We start from the raw sequence: 24,844 nt of genomic DNA, 5'->3' as shown, positions 1-24,844 counted from the left end.
CATATTTTAAAGCCCAGGTCAATCATGGATGCTTGACCCAGGTAGAGCAGCAGTCCTGATTTACCCCCTGCTTTCATCTAAAAAAAATCTCCCCCATTTCTCCCACTTCCCGCTCTCTACTTCCTCTACCCCTCTCTCTCTCTCTCTCCCTCCTCCCCCCTCTCCCTCTCTCTCTTTATGGTTATGTAACACTGCAGTTCTGCAAAGCTGCTGATGTGACAGATCCAAGTACCTACACACACACACACACACACACACGCCCACTGATCAACCAGATCACACTGTACTCTCAGTGATTGCTGTGCTTGCTTCTGTCATCATCATTGATTGTAGCATTGATTGCTGTCCTCTGTAGTTCATTGAATTCTGTTGTAATGTCACAGAATCTGAGCCACAAGTATTTGCCAGCTATTATCAAGCTGCTTTGTCAGATTTAAAAATGCTGTCTGCATCTGCGTGTGTCATTGGATGTCATGCAGGAGCAAAAGAGAAGGGACAGAGGGAGAGGGAGACAGACAGAGGTAGCTGGGTTACACCATGTGACCTCGCCAGCTGTTGCTGTATGCTGGTGGGAGAAAAAGAGGGAGGTGAGGGGCAGGAATAGGGGGGGGGGGGGGGGGGGGTGTCGGGAGCTCACCGGCTCACAATGTGACTGGTGACAATCCCTTGTTCTGCAGAGGGAGAGAGAGAGGCAGCAGGGGATGAACACACACAAACACACACACACACACACACACACACACACACACACACACACACACACACACACCTCCTGATTCAGCGGAACAGATTTATTCGTCACCTATCCCCGTGCAGCCTCACGCAGCGAGCCTGCTGCAAAACACAAGACAATCCCAAACCCAGCAGCACCTGCCCCGTCCGTCATCGCGCCCGTCTGTCTGCGCGGATTAACGGCTCTGTTACAGCTCTGACTGCTTGCTTACTGGCGTTCACTGCAGCTGAGAGACGGCGGCAGGGAGGGGGTGGTGGTGGTGGTGATATGGGGGAAGCGACAGGCTGAAACCCACCGGAGAAACGAGCGGCGAATGCGAATGATGGGGAAACTAAAGAGCGACGACTGCATTGAGGATGGGCCAATGGAGAAACTGCGGGACAAATAGATAACCAATAAAAGCTCTCTGTTTCTGCATCTCTACCTAAGGACCCCCCTGCAGGGAGATGTTCATCGTTATGGGATAGGATGCAAAGGTCTGCCCGTTACCATGGATACCAGCACGCGAAAATTCACAGTGCGGAGATGGTTCTCCATCTACCTGAAGAACAAGGCAGCAAGAAACAAGAACAGCACCGGCTTCTGTCAGCTAGAGGTTAGTAGCAGAACAAACTTCTATCAACTAGAGGAGAGCACGGGGGGGGGGGGGGGGGGGCATCACAGTTGCACCATGAGTGTGTTTGTGTGAATACAAAGGCCCCAAGAAGTAAACAAAAAACTGCAGCCATCTCATATCAATATCCTAGTAGATGTATGTGTGTGTGTGTGTCTGTGTCTGTGTCTGTGTGTCTGTGTGTGAAGAGCCTGCATGCACATGGGATTGGGTGTGGAAAGAATGTGTGCTATTTGGATTGTTGTGGAGTGGTTCAGGAGTCATTGCAGCACCGTTACAGCTGTTGCTCTGCCTGTCTGTCAAGAATCCAGAAAAATGAGACACTGTTTTGACAGAGAGAAAGAGAGACAGGTTTTATGGAAATACAGCCAGACAGACAGAAACGCTAACGGGCAAACAAGCAGCAAGGCAGGCAGGTTGATCAATAAATGGACACAGACAGACTGATTCAGTGGATGGCCACAGCAGCAGAGGTGTATTTATAGCCCAAACAAACCAGTGGGTGGAGAGAGAGAGGTAGTATGCTGTTTGCAGCACCTGTACGTCTGGGATATAAATAGAATAGAGACTCCCCCTCCCCTCTTCTGTTTTCTTTTTTGCTGTTGTGACCAACTGCTGATGAATCAACTTGACAGGCTATCTACCTGTTTGTGTGAATGGCAATGGCAAATGTTTGTCTGCTTGTGTTTGTGTACCTGTTTGTCTGACTGTCCATATCCGTGGCCAGATGCTGTGGAGAGGTTCTTGTTTCATAGTATAAGGGGTCAGCTACAGATCAGCATCCCAGGAGCTGATGTTGGGGCCTTGAATCTCTTTCCTTCTGGTTGGTGGACGTCACTCCTAGCGCCCTGTTTAAAGAGTAAAGCAGTCTCATATTAACGCTGTTCAAATGCTGTTTACGCTCATTCCCATTTCCATAATGTAATCACATTGATACAGTTCCTCAAACTAGAAATTGATCTACAAATTAAGGTTTAATGTTGTAAAAACGTGTAAGATGAACAGGAAAACTGATTTCTGTGATGTGAGGTGTTGATCTGAGCTGTTGCTGTGCTGTCATGTCAGTGCTTGAAATGCTTTCAGGTTTGTTTCCTCCCTTGTTTTACTGAGGATGAATGTGTGGCTCTATCTACCATCAAGTGTCATATTCTTGATACAAGTGCATCAACCTGGAGATTCTGAATCTAATTTCTACAAAAATTCATGAAACAAAGGAGGCTTCTATGGAACAAATAGAAATATCTCTCCCACTGGCAGATTTTGTTCTTCTATTTTAAGTAAATCTTGCAGGCTGAATTTGAGCCCCATGACTTTGGTTAGGGTAAACTGTAACAGGAAAACAAATGTACTGTGCTATTAACACCGTCTCAAGACTCTTGTTGCAGAGATAGCATCAAAGAACTTGTGACAGTTTGATTATTTTTAGCTTCATGTGGACTCTTAGAAATTACTTGCAAAGGAGGGATGGATCTCGTTCCATTATCAAAATATTGTATACTGTTGATGGGATTAATCTAGTATACATGTATACCTGCTATAGAAAGTCAAACTGTGTCTTTGGATTATGAAAAACCTGAAACCACATTTACAGAAGTATTAACAATACACAACATGGACACGGCCCTGTTCCTTTTATTTCCATTGTCTATGCAGTCCAACAAACCAGATATTACCAGATTTAACAAACGTATTAACCCCACTTCCCTGCCGTTTGTACCATTTTTCAACCATGTCAAGCTGCACGTGTGAATGTTTCAACCATGTGCCTCCTCCTTGAGAAAAACCTCAGGGAAGGCACCACCCAAAAACATCTACTAATAATAAAGCTTATGTGAGAGATTGCATTAAACTCATGTGTTTACTAACTCCTGTCAGCATTGCATTACTTGATTGAAAGTGGGTGTAAAGCTCTTAACATCTAAATGACACTGACAGTTTTACAGAATTACAGTATATTGTCACACTGACCAATCTAAGCTGTGCCTCAGGTTGGCAGCTGATCATTCGCCTCACTGAGTAGACTGAATAGGCTGAAAAAGGAAGCTTGCACACTGCCAGTGACCTTAGCCCATATCTAGCAATAACATAATGGCTCATAAATAACCACCTCTGCGTGTGTGTGTATGTGTGTGTGTGTGTGTGTTGTGTGTGTGTGTGTGTGTATAAGAGAGTGGGTTACTTTATTCTTGTGTTTGTTCAATCTGCATAACTGTTCGATTGACGATAGGTAACAAAGTGTTTAGCTGCACTAATTCTTTAATGTCTTTCACTCACCACCTTGTTCATGTCTCGCTGCTTTCTTATCTCTTCAGTTTTTCTCTATGTTCTTTCCTGTTTTTGTGGCCACGCTCTCTTGGTGAATTGTTGTATAACATACAAATCGTGACTTCTACCATCTTTCCTTTAGGATGACAGCATACTGAAAGAGATTGACATCAGCCACCATGTGAAGGAGGGCTGTGAGAAGGCAGATCCTTCTCAGTTCCAGCTGCTCAAAGTGCTGGGACAGGGCTCCTATGGAAAGGTACAGGATATACACACTTCAACCCACTGACACCTTAACACCTCAGGGATCTGACATAAGGTCATGAGATCAGTGTTGACATCTGGACTTAACACATACTGTCCACTCTATAGTCGAAAGTATGTTCACACTTGTGTGAATGTTGAACATCTCATCTGAAAACCTTGAGTTACACTGCTGTAACAGCCTGAACCCTTCTGGAATGTCTTTCCAGCATAGTTTGGATTTGCTCCTATTAAGACACAAGAACATCATTGACAACGTTGGGCATTAAGGTGCAGGATGGGGTTAAGGTCAGAGCTCCTTTTGGGACAGTCAGTATAGGTGTGTCTTTGTGCATGGGGGTATTTCACTGTTGTCTAAAATATGATGCCGTAGCATTAAGGATTCCCCCTAATTGTAACCAAGAAGCCCAACCCATGAAAAACAGCCCAAAACCAAGAGTACACAGAAGAATTTGGTGTACACTTCCTTTTAGCATATAGTGTGTGTGTGTGTGTGTGTGTATGTGTGTGTGTGTGTGTGTGTGTGTGTGTGCTGGAACTGACGGCGCTTTAGCATTCATCACTTTCTAATGATAAGGCATCAATTTTCAATTATTTCTAGATTAGCAGTATGACAAGTGCTACATGCGACACATCACTAAGTTTATTTGAATTAGCAAAGCCCCACTAAATTATTAGAGTTATGGTAGATTAGAGGTCTGCATGAGGCAAATATGACACCACAGCAGATGTTGGCGGGTAGGTTCATTTTCCAAGGGCAGAGTTGGGCACGTGAGGTCTGCTTGTAAAGCATGCTATACACGCACTTAATTATTATTTGCCAATCATAGCTGTAAATCATAGCTGTTCTCAGCTCTGTCACAATGAAACAGAATTTAAGTGAATCTTTTATGAAACATGATAACTAACTGGTAACTGGTGCTTACTCCAGCTTGGACGTACCTATGATTTGCAGATGATTGTGGGTGTGGCATGAGGCAAAAAGCAGAGACAGCAGGTGGGCATGGTCTCAAAAACAGGTGTGTGTGTGGCTCTTTAATGAAATGGTTGCCACCATTAGCACCACCTGAATCACATGGTTGTTAATATACTCCCTACTTACATTTTAATTTTTAACTAATGCTGCTACAAAGGCTCATTTGAAATGTTCCACTAGTGTTTTAAATTGTTCATGTGTCCTAGAAAATGTTATGATGACGTTAATGGATGATGGTGATGATTTTTCAGGTGTTTCTGGTGAGAAAGATCAGAGGAGTGGACAGAGGGCAGCTGTATGCTATGAAGGTCCTGAAGAAAGCCACACTGAAAGGTAAAAATGAAAAACTGAAATGACAGATGCAGTAAGTTAAAGGACTAATATTTTGATATGTTAGGAGACTAAGTTTAAATATAGTGAATATTGGAAAAATTTAAAGCACTTTGTTTTTCTTGGGACATTTGTGCTTCTTATACCAAGTAATAGTTAGTTTATTTATGGGTGTGTACCATCCAAAAAATGTAATAAATTACAGAATCTTGACTGAGACGCATTATGCGGCAATAACAGCCTTGTTCTTTATTGGGCTCTGAGTGGTAATTTGTTAAAGTTACTGCTGGTTTTGCACAGGAATAATAAGAGATATCATTACCAGAGATCTCAGAGTGGCCTACATTCAGGAGGATTTTAGGTAAAAGAGGTTAGTTTGTACTTTCGATTCAGATAAACTGGTTTGAGTTGAATGGGATTATTGTAAATGAGGATGCACTGTAAAAGCAGGTTGAGATGTTATGTGCCGATTTAGTGTCTTTGTACAAGCCTTAATCCTCTTAACCTGAACCCCTTGAATTTAAGTAGTTATGGTCTCATCCTGTCAAGGAGACAGATGCTGTAATAACACTGTTATTGTAGTTTTCACTGCACGTGACCAGCAACACTGTAGGATGGGTCTTAATTCCATTTACATTTTACAGTGAAGTAAATGCAGTTTCATCCTTCATCAAACATAATCATAATATTAGAGGCTTGTCACCATTTATCTGCATTCAGATAGAGGGAGCTATAAAGCAACACTATTAAATAGATTGCGCCTTCCCCACTCTCTCCTGTCTAGTTCGGGATCGTGTGCGGTCTAAGATGGAAAGAGACATTCTGGCAGAAGTGAACCATCCATTTATAGTTAAACTGCACTATGGTAAGTCTGACTGTCTGATTCTTTGAATTGCTAGGCACTCATTTGAATATCTGTCTCTCTGAAATAGCAGAGCAGAAAAAGAGGATTAGATAACTTTGCAATGCCCAACTTGTCTATACAGGAGCTGGAATTGAAAATATAGAGGCTGAATGTTGTTATTTAATTTCGTAACAAACAAACACACCATTTTTGGGAGCTGGGTGTGAAGTGAGCTAACATTACCCTTCTCTAGCAAACCCTCTGGCTTCACATTCACATCGGGTATTTGTGCAAACTTAACTGTCATCTGCTGAAGGCTCTGAGCTATTATTACATATTAGACAGGTTAGGAAAAGTACAAAAAATGTTTTGATTGGATACTTGTATTGGATAAATCAATATGAGGAAAAAAGAGCATAGTCAACAAACTGAATGTGTAAATTCTGTTATGAATTTTGCCCAACACCTGTGTCCTACTGAGGTTTGACTATGCACAGTATACACTGTCTACTACTGAATACATCCTCAAAAGAAGACAGGATACAATACAGCCCGGATACAGCAATAAAGTCTCAATAGTATGTTCTGTGTAACTCCTATGTGTGTGTGTGTGTGTGTGTGTGTGTGTGTGTGTAGCCTTTCAGACAGAAGGGAAGCTCTATCTGATCCTAGACTTCCTCCGAGGAGGAGACCTTTTCACTCGTCTGTCAAAAGAGGTGGGTTTACTACTGATAGGTTCCCTGGCTCTTTCCCCTTCTCCACTTCAAAATTACACACCTTTATCTTTCAAGGTCTATTATGGGCCATATAACACAGATGCAGCATCACCAGGAGTGAATATACCTGCCATCACTCTCCTCTCCTCAATACTGTGTTGATGTGACCCTCACCTCTATTACTTTTATGCTGATGCATTATCCTGTCAGTAAACAAAGACCACACAACTGTGTTGAGGTGTGTTTTTCTCAATAAAGTTTTAGAAAAGATAATTGCAGTTTTTTTTTGTTTTTCCACTGAGACCCGCAAGTCTAAACTACTTATTATTTTCTGTTCTACTGCTGCTTTCCCAACCTCCTGGAAATCACAAACTCTTATTCTAAAGTGATGAAGGAAAATTAAGTAGAAGAAACAAAGGAACTAACCAACCAATTAATGATGGAAAGACAGAATTAGTTTTTTCTACTGTCATAGGAAGGATGAAAAAGTGCATCACCAATACACTTAGAGTTAGAACATCCATAAGGGTGTTATGGTTTTTATAAAATGCAAGGAAGAGCTATATGCAGTTATTTCTAAAGAGGATTAAGTTCAAAGCAGTTTGTCAAATGTAATACTTTTGACATGGAAATGTTGACACTCTGATTACTGACAGTTGGCTGCCATCCTGCTGCTTTTTAAACATTTTCTAACATTTTTGGGTCTTTCTCCTGATGTTGATAACCTGTTTCACCATTCTTTATATCCAGTTGTTGCTTGTAGTCCTTGTTTCATAGTTGTATTATTGTTTTACTATGAATTACATCTAATCCACATCTTTATATGTTCTAGGTAATGTTTACAGAAGAGGATGTGAAGTTTTACCTTGCAGAGTTGGCGCTGGCCTTGGACCATCTACACAGTCTGGGCATCATCTACAGGGACCTCAAACCTGAAAAGTACACTCTCATAAAGACTGCCTTTTCGTGTATCCATTTATTAAAAAAAATATATATTTTGAAAGCAGATTTGAATATTTGAACATTTTCCCGACAGCATTCTTCTGGATGAAGAAGGACATATTAAGATAACTGGTCAGTGTATCCAACTGCAAACAATCTTTATTTGATCTGTTCTTTATGGGTTTTTTCTGACCTTTATCTCTGTTTCTCTCTGTTCAGACTTTGGGTTGAGTAAGGAAGCCATCGACCATGATAAAAGAGCATATTCCTTCTGTGGAACAATAGAGTACATGGCTCCAGAGGTCGTAAACAGGAGAGGGCATACACAAAGTGCTGACTGGTGGTCCTTTGGGGTGCTTATGGTAAGAATGGTTTAATCTTGAAACTATCTTTTACTATTTTCACTTTTTTCACACACTTGTAACCTTCCCTCTGAGTATATAGCCATTTTGCTTTCTGACGTGGATGTTCGGTGTGATCATGCTGTCAAAAACAGCAGGCATGAATTTACTATACAGTGTCTTATGAGCCAAGGACTCAGCTCTTAGATCATGTGTCAGTGTTCTGGTTTCTTAATCTGGTTTTCTGCTGGCAGTAAAGACGCTTAATTACCATATCTAGCAGATTAGGCCCCATCATTTTCAGTAATCGTGCATCTGCTTGACTCTGCTTGTTTTGTTAGCCCGATGGCTTATTTCACTAATACTGAGAAGGAGGTTAACATTCTCCAACAGCTGGCAGCTACATCAGGGCACCAGGGAAAGGTGTCACCCCTATCTGCCCTTGGCAAGAATTAAGAATTAAAAAATATTAAAACAAAAAAAAGAAAAAACACAGCCAAACATGTCAAAATACTGTATCTGAAGATAGTGGAAGGAGCACATTATATAAATTACAAACAGGATTTAAGGAAAAATCCCAGAGTATCATTACATTTAATTCATAACATTGCACTATACTCTTTGAGACAGGCAATGCTATTAAAAGATGGAAAGTATTGGTATGTCAGCAGTGGTGACAGATTTGCTGCTAGTCATAAAAGTCATCAGGCTGTTTTATGTGCTCCATTAATCCTCCACAGGACAGGTTATCCCCTTTTTGTGTATCTTGATTTTATTTAAATTTTCTCCTAAGTATCCAATCTATATCTAACGATGTTGTTTCCTATCACAAAATTATGGTCACAGATTAATAAATGTCTGTTTATGTGTCATTTTAACAAACTGTTGAGACACAGCTTTAACACATTCCAGTTTCTCTGTCAGCATGAGCAGTTCAAAAAAAGTCTTGTTCAAATAACTAATGAACTTTGCATTGAGCAAATTTTGAACAATTCACCTGTATGGCACTTTCTACTGGTCAGCTGACACTTGATCTAATATCTTGATCGTTATCATCTGTTTTCCAGTTTGAGATGTTGACGGGATCGTTACCATTCCAAGGAAAAGATCGTAAGGAAACAATGGCACTTATTCTAAAGTAAGACTAATTCAAACTGTTATCATTTATTGTGTTATGATAATTTAATTCTCAATTCTCAGAATATTCCACTGTACTTGAATAGCCACATTGATAAAGCTGTTACTATGAAAACGATTAAACTGACCCAATACTAAAAGTGATGTTGATATATCACAGCATTATCAAACATCTGTGAGTGTATATACCTGTTTCTTGTGTTGTCTCCCCAGGGCTAAGCTGGGAATGCCACAGTTCCTCAGTCCTGAGGTGCAGAGTTTATTAAGAGCGCTCTTCAAGAGGAACCCTGCTAATCGACTAGGTACTGTAAAGAGAAACCTTGGAAACTTTTCAGAATAAGGGTAGTGCATCTACATTTGTGTGCCTCTTTGGATTACCAGTCATTCCGGTCAGTTCCTAAAATGGAGGGACGGAACATATAAGGGACAATAAAGCTGCAACCTAAAATCAAATCAGTCATTTTGAAAAACACTTGAGTCAGTTAGTACGGGACACATCACACATGAGGTCCTTGGGAGATAATGCTATAAAACCTCATTCTGATGTGGTGAAATAACATTCTATTATCAGGTCTGTTGAGAGCGGCTATGTTATGTCACTGAAACAATAGCAATACTGAAGCCACGGCATGACCTTCACAGCTGTCACAGTCTTCCTGTAGTATGCGAATAATGTTAGGCGATACCACATGTCCAAGCAGCCATGGTGGTCCATTAGAAATAAAAACTCACTCACTGTATTCACGCTCCCTGTTTGTTTGATTTAGTTTTTAGGTAATGTTTTTGCTGAATAGATGTGAAAAATGACACCATCTCTCAATCTGTCTCTATCTGTGCGACTGATAGGTGCAGGACAAGATGGAGTGGAAGAAATAAAAAGGCATCGCTTCTTTGCATCGATAGACTGGAATGTAAGTACAATTTATGAAGAATATTCTGCATGCTACATAGTTTTAAGCTATATTGTTTTTTATCATTCTTTTACAATGATAGTGTGAACTTGAATACTCATTAGCATTATACACATGCTGTATGTAGCGTAGTGGAAAAAGTGTTTCTCGATTTTCCCAGAAATGAAACAGAGTTGGCTTGTTAACACTATTAGAGACAGTGAGAACAGGTCTGGACGTGTATCACATGCAAGCAGTTGTGGAAGTAAATAACCTGTCCTCTTACCAACAACTGCACCCTGCTTCCTCACACATTTGAATCACATTGTGGTGACTAGTTGTTGTGTCATGTCATGAAAACCCTGCAGCTGTTCATCCACTTCCTCAAGATGTGCCCTCAATCATGAAACATTAAACATCCTTTGTATGAGATTTTGCTTAGTGGCAAAACTTCCCTTCCTGCAGGTCTCACCCAACTTCATTGTAACTAATCCTCTTAGCCTTTCTCACGGAAAGTTCACTCATGCGCAAATGTTCTGGCTTCAAACATTACCTGTGCTATCATAATCTAAACTTGACATTCACTCCTTGGACGTGCTCAGTTTAAAAAAAGGGACCATTCTTTCAACTATAAGCACTGTTGCCCAAAGCTTCCTGTTAAACATCAGTGAATCATGCTCTGAAACTCCATTTGTTTCTGGCAAACTTGAAAGCTGTTCTTGCAGCCCCTCGGGTGAGTAACATTCATGCTGCAGAAGCCATCTTCTGCATAGCCCTAACAAGAGCAGTTAAAAGCAACTCAGCAATTTTACATTGCTGAAAAGCAAAGCACTTATGTAACTACTGTATATCCTGTACAGGATACTTTTAGGGTTTTATTAACAATCATTATCTTAATAACAGACATTGTTTTCAAGAAGTACATCATACATACTGTATGTACTGTACAGACAAGAGGTGTGAGTGTGTAACGAATAAACCTCTCCTGCACCACACAATTTGTGGACTGGACTTAGAAAACATCGTTTTGTCAACAAAGACAAAAGAAGATTCAGTAGGAGAAGATGGTAATTAAATTGTTCTGAGGAGTGAAAGGAGTGAGGAAGCGCCAGCCCGTCATTTGCAGCTTTAACAAACGTAGATCTACACATAATCAAGACTTTGCCCAACTTACAGAGAATGTTCTCTATAAAACCAGTTTTGATAGCCAGAAACTCCAGATAGTGTTTTATTGATTGTAACCATGCCCCCTACATACTGTATATCTATACTGAGCAACAAAATATTTTTAAGCTCTCATGGTCACACAAACATGAGTTCCATTCTTTTTTTAAAAATTTTAATCAGAGATGTTCAGAAGGTTTGTGGTTCTTGTTTATCCGCTGCTGTGAGTAGTGTCGCTCTCATTTCTAACAAAATCCACTATTATCTGCTTTACATGCTCACTAATCTCTGCCCTCACCACCGGCTCTCACTCTACTCCTCACTGCATTACTACCTACTCGCTTTCAGCCAAACACAACATTTTCCTATTTACAGATGGCGTTTCTGGCTTGATGTGACAAGCTATCAGTAAGAGGCTTACGTTCTCCTCCTCACTATGCTAATTAAACCACTGTGCTGCATCAGGCAGATGATCCGTCTGTACATCATCATCATCATCATCATCATGTTCATCAGTATCTTGTGTGACTTTTACCTCTGTGATACTCTAATCTTTCATTAATGGTTTGATCTTTGAGGAATTTCTCTCATACAGCTGACAAGCAGCCCCACCCTCTCAGCAGCTGTGCATCGCAGTGAATGCGAACTGCAAATCAAATAGCAAATGAGAGTGAGCGTTAGTGTTAACAGTCTCACCATGAATAAAGCTTCAACTATCTTTTTTTTTCCAATGCTGGCGGCTACTGTTACAGTTATTCAGTGTGTTAACAACTAACATTGCAAAGGTGACACCTGCAGGCCAGACTTAGTAATGCACTTACATTAATAAATAAATGATGTGCATACTGTTATATGATGGGTATAAGACAGTTTTCACCTGGCATCACATTACATTACATAATATATGTCTATAAAAGGACAGCTTTTCATTATGCAAACAGGCCAAACATTAGTTTCCAGTCCTGTTTGGATATTCACGGTCTTTATTTTAATTTTCTCTATTCTAATTTGCTCTATTCTTCAACCTCCTCCTTAAATGTTAAGCTCAGACTGTTTACCATATTTACAGTGACATGAAAAACAAAAACTTAATTGTAAGAGAGCCATATATATACTGTATATATCTTTTCATATACTCTTTTCATCAAATACTACTAGAACCACAACTTTTTCATTATGTTGTCTTGTAAATTTGCACCAACTGTTGTTCTCTGCAGAAGTTGTACAGGAAAGAAGTGAGGCCTCCTTTTAAACCAACTGTTGGAAGACCTGAAGACACTTTTCATTTCGACCCTGAGTTCACATCCAGAACACCAACTGGTAAGTAAAACATACACACATGCACATACCGGCATATTGTACATATTAACAAAGAATTGTACGTGCATACATTAGAAATCACAGAAAACAGTTGTGTTAATGTTTGTATCTTTGTGACTTTGCATATCCAGATTCTCCAGGCATCCCTCCCAGTGCAAACACACACCAGTTGTTTCGTGGTTTCAGCTTCGTTGCAAGTAATCAAAACCAGGAGCCCAGTGTTGCTACGGTAGCGCCTTCTCGTCAGGAGGTGAACAACATCAACCCCATAGCACAGGTAAAACATCTTTAAGAAAACAGCTCATGTCCTGATTCTACAGCTAAATGATGACACACACTCACACATACATGCTTATTAGACAACAAATTAATTACAGTATGAAAATAAATCACTGTTTTATGACAACATAAATATAATATAAATAATGAAGAGATATAAGAGATTTAATGATGCTGACCTTTCTAAACGTCACCCTCGTGAATCACTGTCACCTACTGTGTTTCTACAGCGACCGACTGAACAAAGCACTTACTCTAATATATGATTCTGACATATACATGAAATATACAGTTAAGGTTAGAAATGTTATGAGTGTGTGTGTGTATCTGATTATTTGTGTGCCCTGTAGCATCTCCGTGGTGATGTGGCCTTCATTGATGTTTATGAGCTGAAGGAAGAAGTCGGACAGACTGCGACTTCTGTCTGTAGAAGATGTCTGCACAGAGTTACTGCTGTGGAGTATTCAGTGAAGGTAGTGAACACTAAACCCTGTACAAAGTTTACAGATGTTCTCTAAGCTTTACGCATCGGGTCAGTGTTGTAGTAGAAAAATGAATGCACTGCTTTGGTGCAAGGGAGAGCATCTTATAGTGGACAATAACTCAACAGTAATATTCTATAATATTGTTAGCATACATCACTGTCCGGTGAAAACCACATACCTTCAGTTCATCTCATGCTCATGAAAAGTTGACTATTTGGAGATACATGGTTTTCACAATGGGCAACAAAGATCACATGTACAAGGCATTAAAGTTTAACATAAAACACACCTCCCACTAACAAAATGTGTAATCACACAATGACTATTAACTCTGCATATGCTGGATGAGTGTTGCATTATGGGAAGACCTTTGATTATTAAATAAATAAATAAACCACCAAAACAACATATTTTGTGTACACTGACCATGTTTATTTAGAGATTTAGAATTTATTATTCTGCGTCTTATGTTTCTTTGTTTTTGTCAGATTATTGAGAGAGCGAGGAAAGATCCATCAGAAGAGATTGAGATTCTGTTGAGATATGGACAGCATCCAAATATTATTACCCTGAAGGATGTAAGTGTAACACACCCCTCACATAACACAACTCTGTGTTGTCATGTTAAAATGAAAACACAATGAGAAACTGTAGATGTTGGTTTACTACACCGTGGCAGCAGACCAAGGCAAAACTTGTCTGCTAGAATCTGAATTTCCCTTCAGCATCGTAACAGTTATAAATACACCATTTTTGTGTCTGTCTCATTCCTGTGTGTGCATTTGTACCTGTAGGTGTTCGACGACGGCCAGTGTGTGTTCCTGGTTCAGGATTTACTGAGAGGAAACGAGCTGCTGGACAGAGCTCTGACGGTGCCAAACTTTACGGAGAGAGATGCATCAGACATCATCTGCACACTGGCCAAGACTGTGGAATATTTACACTCACTCGGGGTAAGAAAGAAAGCAAAAAGAACTTATTGACATTGTTATACTTGAATGTTTACTTATTGCAAAACACTGTGTGTCTGTGTGTTGTTTTGAAGATTCAGTAGTAGTTTGAGCAACCGGTGTAATCAGATGTGTGTCCCTTTTGCAAAAAGAGAAAGAGTTGAAACTCTGGGATAGTTGAAAACAAGCCCATTTCTTTTAGTAAAGGTTATGCTATTCTGTGAAAGTAATCATACATTACCTTGCTAATCATGTGTACATTTTTGTCTGTGTGTGTCTTTCCGCTTTTCAGGTTGTACATCGAGACCTGAAGCCCAGTAACATTCGCTATTCTGATGACAGCGGACGCCCAGAATGCATCAGGATTTGTGATTTTGGATTTGCCAAACAGCTCAGAGCTGAAAATGGCTTGTTGATGACGCCCTGTTACACAGCTACCTTCATGGCTCCTGAGGTATGTCATCTCACTGAGTCTCTAATATCTCAACATCACTTACACAAATTTTGAAACAGCCATCAAGCATACATTTTAAAATGATTAATCACAGAAACTAATCTCACCATGCACTTTTGAAATGACTACTGGCTGCATGTGTGTTTGTGTGTGTGTTTGTGTGTGTGCAGGTTCTGAGGAAGCAGGGTTATGATGCAGCCTGTGACATCTGGAGCCTGGGGATCCTGCTTTATACCATGATAGCTGGGTCAGTTAAAACTTTAAAAGCATTGAAAGCTACCAACATCGACAGACTGTTGCAGTACAGTTGAGTGTTTTAGTGTAAATTTGTAAACAGTATGTAATGTCGCTATATTCTGTAAACGCTCCCCCTGCTGCTCTAAACAGGGTGTGTCCTAAATGAACTCCCTGAAGAGGCTGTTTTTTTTTTTCTTCTTCTTTCCAGTGGGATTTTATAAGTCAGAGGTTTTAATTCACGAAGCGTATTTCGCATCAGTTATAGATTTCAGAGTTGTAGATTTCTATCCAGGGCCTGACTCATTCTCTATTGTAGTAATTCACACACGCCTTCGAATTGCACTCCTAATTTATTCTTTCCTATTGGCCAGTTTCAGCCCCTTTGCCAGCAGTCCTGAAGACACAGCAGAGGAAATTCTGGCTCAAATCGGCAGCGGAAAATTCATTATCACAGGAGGAAACTGGGACCTGGTGTCAGATGCTGCCAAGGTTACATTTTAATATTTTATTCCAGAGATGCATATAAAATGGTTCTGTTGCTGATTTCATAGTACTGTTACTGTCTAAATGTACTAATATCACCTGTGTGTGTCTGAATGTGTTTGACAGGACATTGTGGTTAAGATGCTCCACGTGGACCCTCACCAGCGCCTGACTGCTCCCCAGGTACTATTAGTCTGTAATATGAGTTAGTAAGCCTTATTAGCATTTATGTCCCCCCTTGGTACTATTTTTATTTACACAACAAATTATTATTCCTTTGTGCAGAGACAATAACGAGTAGCGGAAATAATTTGACACCTACTGTACATTATACCATTTGCTTGATCCCATATGTAAACATGTTCTCTAAGGCTTTACGGTATATACTATATGTTATCCATGTTGTATTGCTTGTACTATATATCACTGTTGAGGTTAGGATTACTTGTCGAAACAATATATTAGGAAATCATCATCACTGTGATGCTTTTCAGGTTCTTCGTCATCCCTGGATTGTAGAGAGAGACCAGCTCTCTGACAGAGCTCTCACTAGACAAGATGCACTCACTGTCAAGGTCAGACCCTCTGTGTGTGTATACGTGTGTGTGTGTGTGTTTGTCTGTGTGTGTGTGTGTGTGTGTCTGTGTGTGTGTGTGTGTGTGTGTGTGTGTGTGTTTGTCTGTGTGTGTGTGTGTGTGTCTGTGTGTGTGTGTGTGTGTGTGTGTGTGTGTGTGTGTGTGTGTGTGTTTGTGTGTAATTATGGGTGCACATAACTATAGAGACAAGCTGTATAAATCTGAATTTTTGGGACTGAAAATATTATTTATTAAGAAACACAAACCAGCAATTCTACCTTTAAAACTGCAGATAGTCACTTAACCTCACAAGCTTTGAAAATTTCTACTTGAGCAGAGAGACTACGGCTTTCTGAAAGTTGTTTGTACATGTAGTTAAAAAACTTCTATATTTTTACAATAAACAAATTTAAACCTTGAAAGCAGAGACTGAGCTTTGTGATTGATTGTACATTTAAAACCTATACCTGTTATCTAATGTTTGTATCTAAAACCCATATTGTTTTAAATGCACTGATTGTTAAGAGTTTGTAATATGCAATTATTTTTGAGAAGTCTGCAACCCACAAATATAACTAGTTCAAGGCAGAGTTTACGTTAGCATCAGTTAAATGTATTGTGAGTGTATTGTGTACTGTAATGTGTTTCTCTGAGTGTCCATCAGGTGGAGATGTCTGCCACTTATTGAGTTGGTGGACGGTTTAGAGCAGTATCAATGACATTATGTTGCCTGTCTTTTTTTTTCTTATCCATCAGGGGGCACTGTCTGCCACCTACTCTGCTCTGAGACGGTGTGCTCCCACCCCTGTCCTGGAGCCTGTTCAGTCCTCCAGCCTGGCTCAGCGGAGAGGGATGAAGAAACTGGGGAGTCCAAAAGTTAATTCAGACCCTAAAGAGAAGGAGTAGCCTCAACAATGTCACTGAAACTCAAAAGAAATTAACCATAGGCCTGTATTATTAAAAATGTACTCTCATTTTGAAAAGCACAAACCTTGTTACAAAGTGCTTGTAGGCCTATAAACTGAATGTATTAGATCAAATAAACCAGGAGATCTACTGATATTCAAGAGTAAAATTACTCCCAAAAAGGACAGAGGCAGGGTGTGTCTAAATAAATCTCACCCCTAAGTTAGTGAGCCCGAAAATAATGAAGCAGTTCACTAACCCTGATCAACATTTGGTTCAGTTCACTTTAGTTCACCTAATTTAAAATGTAAATTTGAAATCTTTAAAATTACATTTTTCAATTTATGATACTGTGTGATCAAACATCCAATCACATGCACCTGCACAGAGAGCTCGACTTCGTAACTGATCAAAACTTTGGGTAACCCGCAGTTGGACTTTCAAGCTTTAATTTTGACCCTGCCTTCCAGACATATCTCCATAGTCTGATCATGGCTGTTAAATTGCCAGGAATCAGACGGATTTGTAGCTGATATTCAAAGCAAACACATGGACATTTACTTCTTTTTGTTCATACATGTTGGAGCTGTAGTGCAATATACCCAGTTACACTGTTACCTGCCTTGGTCTATATCTAGAGAAGATCCTGCAGCTGAAAGTGGAAGAAATTAGTCTGGTCACTGAAAAAAAGCAGGATTCTGTGCCACAAACGACATGCCAAGTACTCAGTTTGCTTTAGTTTTCATATTTAGCACACACATGTATGTCAACAGTTCATGGAAAGGCACACATTAATACCGTCTTCCACAGTCATGACTCTAAAATATATTTGAATGAGGCAGTGACACTTAGATTATAATGTTCTTTGTCCAATCAATCTTCTGATGCATGTTAAATATGTAAATATCCTACCAAACTAAGGAAATGATTTCTTAAATTAACAATGCCATTTAAGTCTTATTGTTCATAATATGCTTAATCATTTTACTGTATGTATTGTTGTCTTCCATGTGTCACTACTGCACTTCCCATATTAGATGAAACGGTTAGGTTTGCAGGTATTTCTGTAGAACGTAGTTTGTCATGTTTTTTTCATAACATATTCAAAGCGTTACTGGAGGGCTTGCTCGTAAATGTCACACTCACAGCAAAACACTTCAGCCTGTACTACTTTGTATTATTGAATCAGCATTCAGTGAGATTATTCATCCATCTGTGTGTGTGTGTGTGTGTGCTCAGGGTGTGTTTGGCAGCTGCCGGTAGGCTCCTGTTTGTTCTAAGTGTCTGAAAGCCAAAACATTTGAGAACCACTGTGTCAGAAGTTTGTATATACTGTCTATTGCTGCTGCCCTGATTGTATCTAAGAAGTTGTACAATCACAAATACGAGGTAAGACTGAACAGCGGGTTTTGCAGATATGAGTAGCACACTTTGTGTTGTACAGTTTACCAGTAGGAATGTACATTATGATGCTCCACAATTAATACACATACTTACTGGTCAGACGTAAAACAAAATATATTGTGATGTGTAACCAATAAGCACTGTAGCAACAATACAGTAATTCTGTACATATTCTTTTTGCTGATACACAAACTGTTATGCATTGTATTGCACTGCACAACTGTAAGAGGTGGAGCTGGGACTGATGCAACTATGACTATACAGATAAGCCTGTTGCCATTGTGTTGTACAACCATAAGTTTGAGGTGAAGCTGTAAAAACTGTATTGTTTACTAATTTAGATTGTACATACTGTCATGCAAAGCCACCAGTAAAGAGGATAGATTGTGTGTGTGTGTACATACATATATATATATATATATTTATATATATATATGTGTGTACACACACACACACACACACACACACACACACACACACACACATATATATATATATATATATATATATATATATATATATATATATATATATATATATATATATATACAAGTAATGGCAAGCAGTAATGCTGTATATATTGTGTTTGCAGATATATTGAGACTGTACATATTATACTGTGTTGTGCATCCATTGCTCAGAGTGTACATACTGTCTATACCTGGCCAATCATTGAAATTATTGGCTAGAATGCCAAAGTTTTACAAATAAAGCAAAAGGACAGAAATGACAATGAAAAGAGTGCAAGTGTTTTTAATCATATATGACATTATTGACACATTGTTTGTGTGTTATACAACTACCTGTGCATTACAGAAAATTATCTAACATTTGTAGAACTAGTAATAATGCAATTAAACGTTATAGCCACTGACATGAGACAAATCTTTGTCCAAATCAATCAATTTGATCAACTGAAAGGGTGGGGGCTATCTAAAGGCTCACATCTTGTGAGCATATCACAGTGGTATCTAACGTCACCAGAACAAGTTCAACTGATGTTATTTAATGATATTACCTAGCATTAACTGGAAAACTAACCCTGGCTTCTGTCTTCTGTGGGCTAGCATTCAGGTTGCTAGCAAGGGTGAATATAAAATGGCGGATATATCAGTTTAATTTCTGTCGAAAAATCTCATGAAAACGTGACCATGGATACTATGATGTTTTCATGCCTTTCTATACTATGATGTTTTTAATCCTTAATATACAATGATTTATTTATGGGGCCCCACAGTGGTGCTGTGGTGAGAACCGTCGCCTCCCAGTAAGAAGGCTCAGGGTTAGAACCCTGGGTCTTGGGCCTTTCTGTGTGGAATTTGCAAGTTTTCCCTCCCAGGGGTTCTCTCCAGGTAATCTGGCTTTCTCCTGCAGTCCAAAGTCATGCACATTAGATTAATTGGCAAGTCTAACTGACTTTTTTATGCATTTACTATACTATGACGTTTTTATGCCTTACTATATTATGACTTTTTTTATGCCTTACTATACTATGATGTCTTTATGCCTTATTATACTAAGGCGTTTTTTTATTGCTTACTATAGCAAGACGTTTTTGTGACTTACTATACTATGACTTGTCATGCCTTCCTATATTATGACATTTTATGCCTCACTATACAATTACTTTTTTATGCCTTATGTAGCAGACATACCTGACCTGGCATCAGTCACAAGCCATTAAAGAATTTCATGTTAAGGACATGCATAGTTATGGATCCAAAATTGACACTTTGTTACTCTTCCCACCATCAAACTATCAAATTGATAGTAAACAGAGACAAAGGACCCTTCTCTTACTAACAGACCATGCTTTTAGCATGGCAAAGGGATGCACAACCAGACCATGGGTCAAAGGGTCAGAGGATCAACGAATGGACACCAGACAAACTGGAGAGCATAGGCAAAATCTCCAGTTTGTAACAATGAGACTCTGTCTATTGATATTTGTTGGTTTCATTCCAAGAGGAATGAATATCAATAAGGTGTGAATCCTGGCCTCTCCTTGCCGTGCATGTACACACACACACACACACACACACACACACACACACACACACACACACACACACACACACTAACCTCCCTTCCTGTGTACCTCTTAGATAACTGAGTCATAAACAACCCACATTCCAATCCTGAGTAGTGACCAGCAGAACACTCTTCACAGACATAGATCTGAGGAAGAATATAAAATTAAATATCTAACTGTTCTGTTAACTCATATTATGCTTCTATTTAATAAGTCAATCCCCAGATCTCTATCCTAAAGAATGGTTGAGATGTAACATGTACACTTTAAGGCAATGTCTTTCATGTGACCATATTGTCAGCATCCTTCACACAAGGTAACACACATTATATGACATCCAGAATGTCTTTATTATTACTATTATAGTCAAAGAACTGCTGTGTAATCCACATTTATAGACTAGCTTTAGGAAATGTTTATGTTGTTCAAACAGTTAACCACTTGATTATGATTATGATTAATGTCAGGTTTTCAAGGATGTAATATGAAATCCACACTTGTGTTATTCATGTCTGTCATTATTAGTGCCAATATGTTTATATGTTGTTTCATTTAATGTTAAATAGTCATGGTGGAAGAAGGGTGTGCGAATATATAGATAAACTCTAGGACTAAACAATTCCATTGAAAATTACTCTCTTGTCCAAGTTGAAGCAAAGCAGAAAATGTGTAACGCCCCTGAAACGTGCTATACTATGACATTTTTATGCCCTACTATACTGAAACATCTTCATTCCCAATTATAGTATGATGTTTTTATGGTTTACTTTACTATGGCTTTGTGATGGGTTAATATGGTGGTACAGTGGTTAGAACTCTGAGAAGGTAGTGAGATCGAATTCGAAGTTTTTTGACATTTTAACCCTTATTATACTATGATTTTTTTTGACATTTTATTGCCTTACTATACTATGACGTTTTCATGCCATACTATACTATGATGTTTTTTTTTAACATTTTTATCACTTGCTCTACTATTACGTTTTTTTGACTTTTTTATGCCTTACTATGCTATGAAATTTTGATGCCTTGCTATATAATGAAGTTTTTTGACATTTTAACCTTTATTATACTATGATGTTTTTTTGATATTTTTATGCCATATTATACTATGATAATTTTGGACATTTTAAGGCATACTATACTATGATGTCTTTTGACACTTTTATACCCTTTTAGGCTTTTCTGTGTTGAGATTGGATGTTCTCCCTCTGCCCACCTGGGTTTTCTCTGGCTACCTTCCACAATCCAAAGAACTAAAAATTAGATTGACATTTTTATGCCACTGTTACATTTTTTGAGATTTTTACGCCATACTATACTATGACGTTTTTTTACATTTTTTTGCCATACTTTACTATGATATTTTTTTACATTTTTATGCCACACTATACTATGACGTTTTTGGAAGTCTTTATGCCATATTATACTATGACGTTTTTTGACATTTTTACGCAATACTACACTATGACTTTTTTTGATATTTTTATGGCTTACTATACTATGATGTTTTTTGACATTATTACGCCATACTACACTATGATATTTTTGGACATTTTTACGCCATACTATACTGTGAGAATTTTTGACATTTTTTTGCAATACTATACTGTGATATTTTGACGTTTTTAGCCATACTATACTATGATGTTTTTTGACATTTTTATGCCATAAAATACGATTACGTTTTTTGACATTTTTATGCCACACTATACTATGACGTTTTTTTGACATTTTTATGCCATACTATATTATGAGAGTTCTTTACATTTTGAGCCATACCATACTATGACATTTTTATGCCAGACTACACTATGACGTTTTTTGACATTTTTATGCCTTACTATACTATGGCACTTTTATACCCTTTTATGATTATTTTATGTTTTACACTTCACTATGACTTGGTACTTTGTTGACATTGTAGTAGAGTGGTTAGCACTCTTACCTTGAATAAAGAAGATTCTGGGTTCAAATCCCGCCCATGGAGGCTTTTCTGTGTTGAAATTGGATGTTCTCCCTCTGCCTGTCTGGGCTTTCTCTGGTTACCTTCCACAATCCAAAGAACTAAAAATTAGATTGACATTTTTATGCCATATTCTACTGTTAAATTTTTTGAGAATTTTATGCCATACTATACTAAGACGTTTTTTTACATTTTTTTGCCATACTTTACTATGATATTTTTTTACATTTTTATGCCACACTATACTATGACGTTTTTGGAAGTCTTTATGCCATATTATACTATGACGTTTTTTGACATTTTTACGCAATACTACACTATGACTTTTTTTGATATTTTTATGGCTTACTATACTATGATGTTTTTTGACATTATTACGCCATACTACACTATGATATTTTTGGACATTTTTACGCCATACTATACTGTGAGAATTTTTGACATTTTTTTGCAATACTATACTGTGATATTTTGACGTTTTTAGCCATACTATACTATGATGTTTTTTGACATTTTTATGCCATAAAATACGATTACGTTTTTTGACATTTTTATGCCACACTATACTATGACGTTTTTTTGACATTTTTATGCCATACTATATTATGAGAGTTCTTTACATTTTGAGCCATACCATACTATGACATTTTTATGCCAGACTACACTATGACGTTTTTTTACATTTTTATGCCTTACTATACTATGGCACTTTTATACCCTTTTATGATTATTTTATGTTTTACACTTCACTATGACTTGGTACTTTGTTGACATTGTAGTAGAGTGGTTAGCACTCTTACCTTGAATAAAGAAGATTCTGGGTTCAAATCCCGCCCATGGAGGCTTTTCTGTGTTGAAATTGGATGTTCTCCCTCTGCCTGTCTGGGCTTTCTCTGGTTACCTTCCACAATCCAAAGAACTAAAAATTAGATTGACATTTTTATGCCATATTCTACTGTTAAATTTTTTGAGAATTTTATGCCATACTATACTAAGACGTTCTTTGACATTTTGACGCCATACTATACTATGATATTTTTCGACTTTTTTATGCCATACTATACTATGATGTTTTTTGACATTTTTACGCCATATAATACTATGATAATTTTTGACATTTTTACGCCATACTATACTGTGAGAATTTTTGACATTTTTTTGCAATACTATACTGTGATATTTTGACGTTTTTAGCCATACTATACTATGATGTTTTTTGACATTTTTATGCCAAACTATACTATGACGTTTTTTGATGTTTTCATGCCATACTACACTATGATGTTTTCTGATATTTCTTCGCCATACTATACTATGACTTTATTGATATTTTTACGATTTACTATACTATGACGTTTTTTGATGTTTTCATGCCATACTACACTATGACGTTTTCCAATATTTCTTCGCCATACTATACTATGACTTTATTGATATTTTTACGATTTACTATACTATGAAGTTTTTTGACATTTTTATGCCATACTATACTATGACAATTTTTTACGTTTTAAGCCATACTATACTATGATATTTTTTGACATTTTTATGCCACACTATAATATGATGTTTTTTGACATTTTTACGCCATACTACACTATGACTTTTTTTATATTTTTATGCCATACTATACTATGATGTTTTTTGACATTATAACGCCACACTATACTATGAAGTTTTTTGATGTTTTCATGCTATACTACACCATGACGTTTTTTGACATTTTTATGCCATACCATACTATGACGTTTTTTGACATTTTTATGCCATACCATACTATGACGTTTTTTGACATTTTTATGCCATGCTATACTGTGATGTTTTTTGACATTATTACGCCATAAAATTGCCATTTTTATGCCACACTATACTATGACGTTTTTTTGACATTTTTATGCCAGACTATACCATGAGAATTTTTTATATTTTTATGCCTTACTATACTGTGATGTTTTATGACATTTTTATGCCATACTATACTATGATAATATTTGACATTTTTCCGCCATACTATACTATGGCAGTTTTATACCCTTTTATGATTATTTTATGTTTTACATTTCACTATGACTTGGTACTTTGTTGACATTGTAGTAGAGTGGTTAGCACTCTTACCTCAAATAAAGAAGATTCTGGGTTCAAATCCCGCCCATGGAGGCTTTTATGTGTTGAAATTGCATGTTCTCCCTCTGCCTGTCTGGGTTTTCTCTGGTTACCTTCCACAATCCAAAGAACTAAAAATTAGATTGACATTTTTATGCCATATTCTATTGTTAAATTTTTGGACATTTTTAGCCATACTATACTATGATGTTTTTTGACGTTTTTATGCCATACTACACTATGACGTTTTTTGGCATTTTTATGCCATACTATACTATGAGAGTCCTTTACATTTTGAGCCATACTATACTATGACATTTTTATGCCAGACTACACTATGACGTTTTTTTACATTTTTACGCCATACTATACTATGATGTTTTTTGACATTTTTATGCCATACTACACTATGACTTTTTATTACGTTTTTATGCG

The 24,844-nt window shown here is 37.9% G+C and overlaps 1 protein-coding gene across 1 annotated transcript; it reads left to right on the top strand.

Moving 5' to 3' along the window:
* Positions 1-716: 716 nt before the first annotated feature.
* Positions 717-19,111, top strand: LOC130173928 (ribosomal protein S6 kinase alpha-2-like). The gene is made up of 22 exons (XM_056383496.1): positions 717-1,328; positions 3,754-3,870; positions 5,103-5,184; positions 5,966-6,046; positions 6,662-6,741; positions 7,574-7,680; positions 7,778-7,815; positions 7,903-8,045; positions 9,092-9,162; positions 9,375-9,463; positions 10,008-10,072; positions 12,433-12,535; positions 12,667-12,812; positions 13,165-13,287; positions 13,788-13,877; positions 14,094-14,252; positions 14,542-14,703; positions 14,874-14,950; positions 15,312-15,429; positions 15,550-15,606; positions 15,918-15,998; positions 16,755-19,111. Exons 1-22 carry the CDS (start codon positions 1,224-1,226, stop codon positions 16,902-16,904), a joined length of 2,244 nt encoding a protein of 747 aa, XP_056239471.1. The 5' UTR covers positions 717-1,223; the 3' UTR covers positions 16,905-19,111.
* The last annotated feature ends 5,733 nt before the right edge of the window (positions 19,112-24,844 follow it).

This window comes from Seriola aureovittata, chromosome 1 (assembly GCF_021018895.1).
Source record: "Seriola aureovittata isolate HTS-2021-v1 ecotype China chromosome 1, ASM2101889v1, whole genome shotgun sequence".
NCBI lineage: Eukaryota > Metazoa > Chordata > Actinopteri > Carangiformes > Carangidae > Seriola > Seriola aureovittata.
The sequence above is the reverse complement of the archived record's forward strand: the minus strand, read 5'-3'. Positions and strand labels throughout refer to the sequence as shown.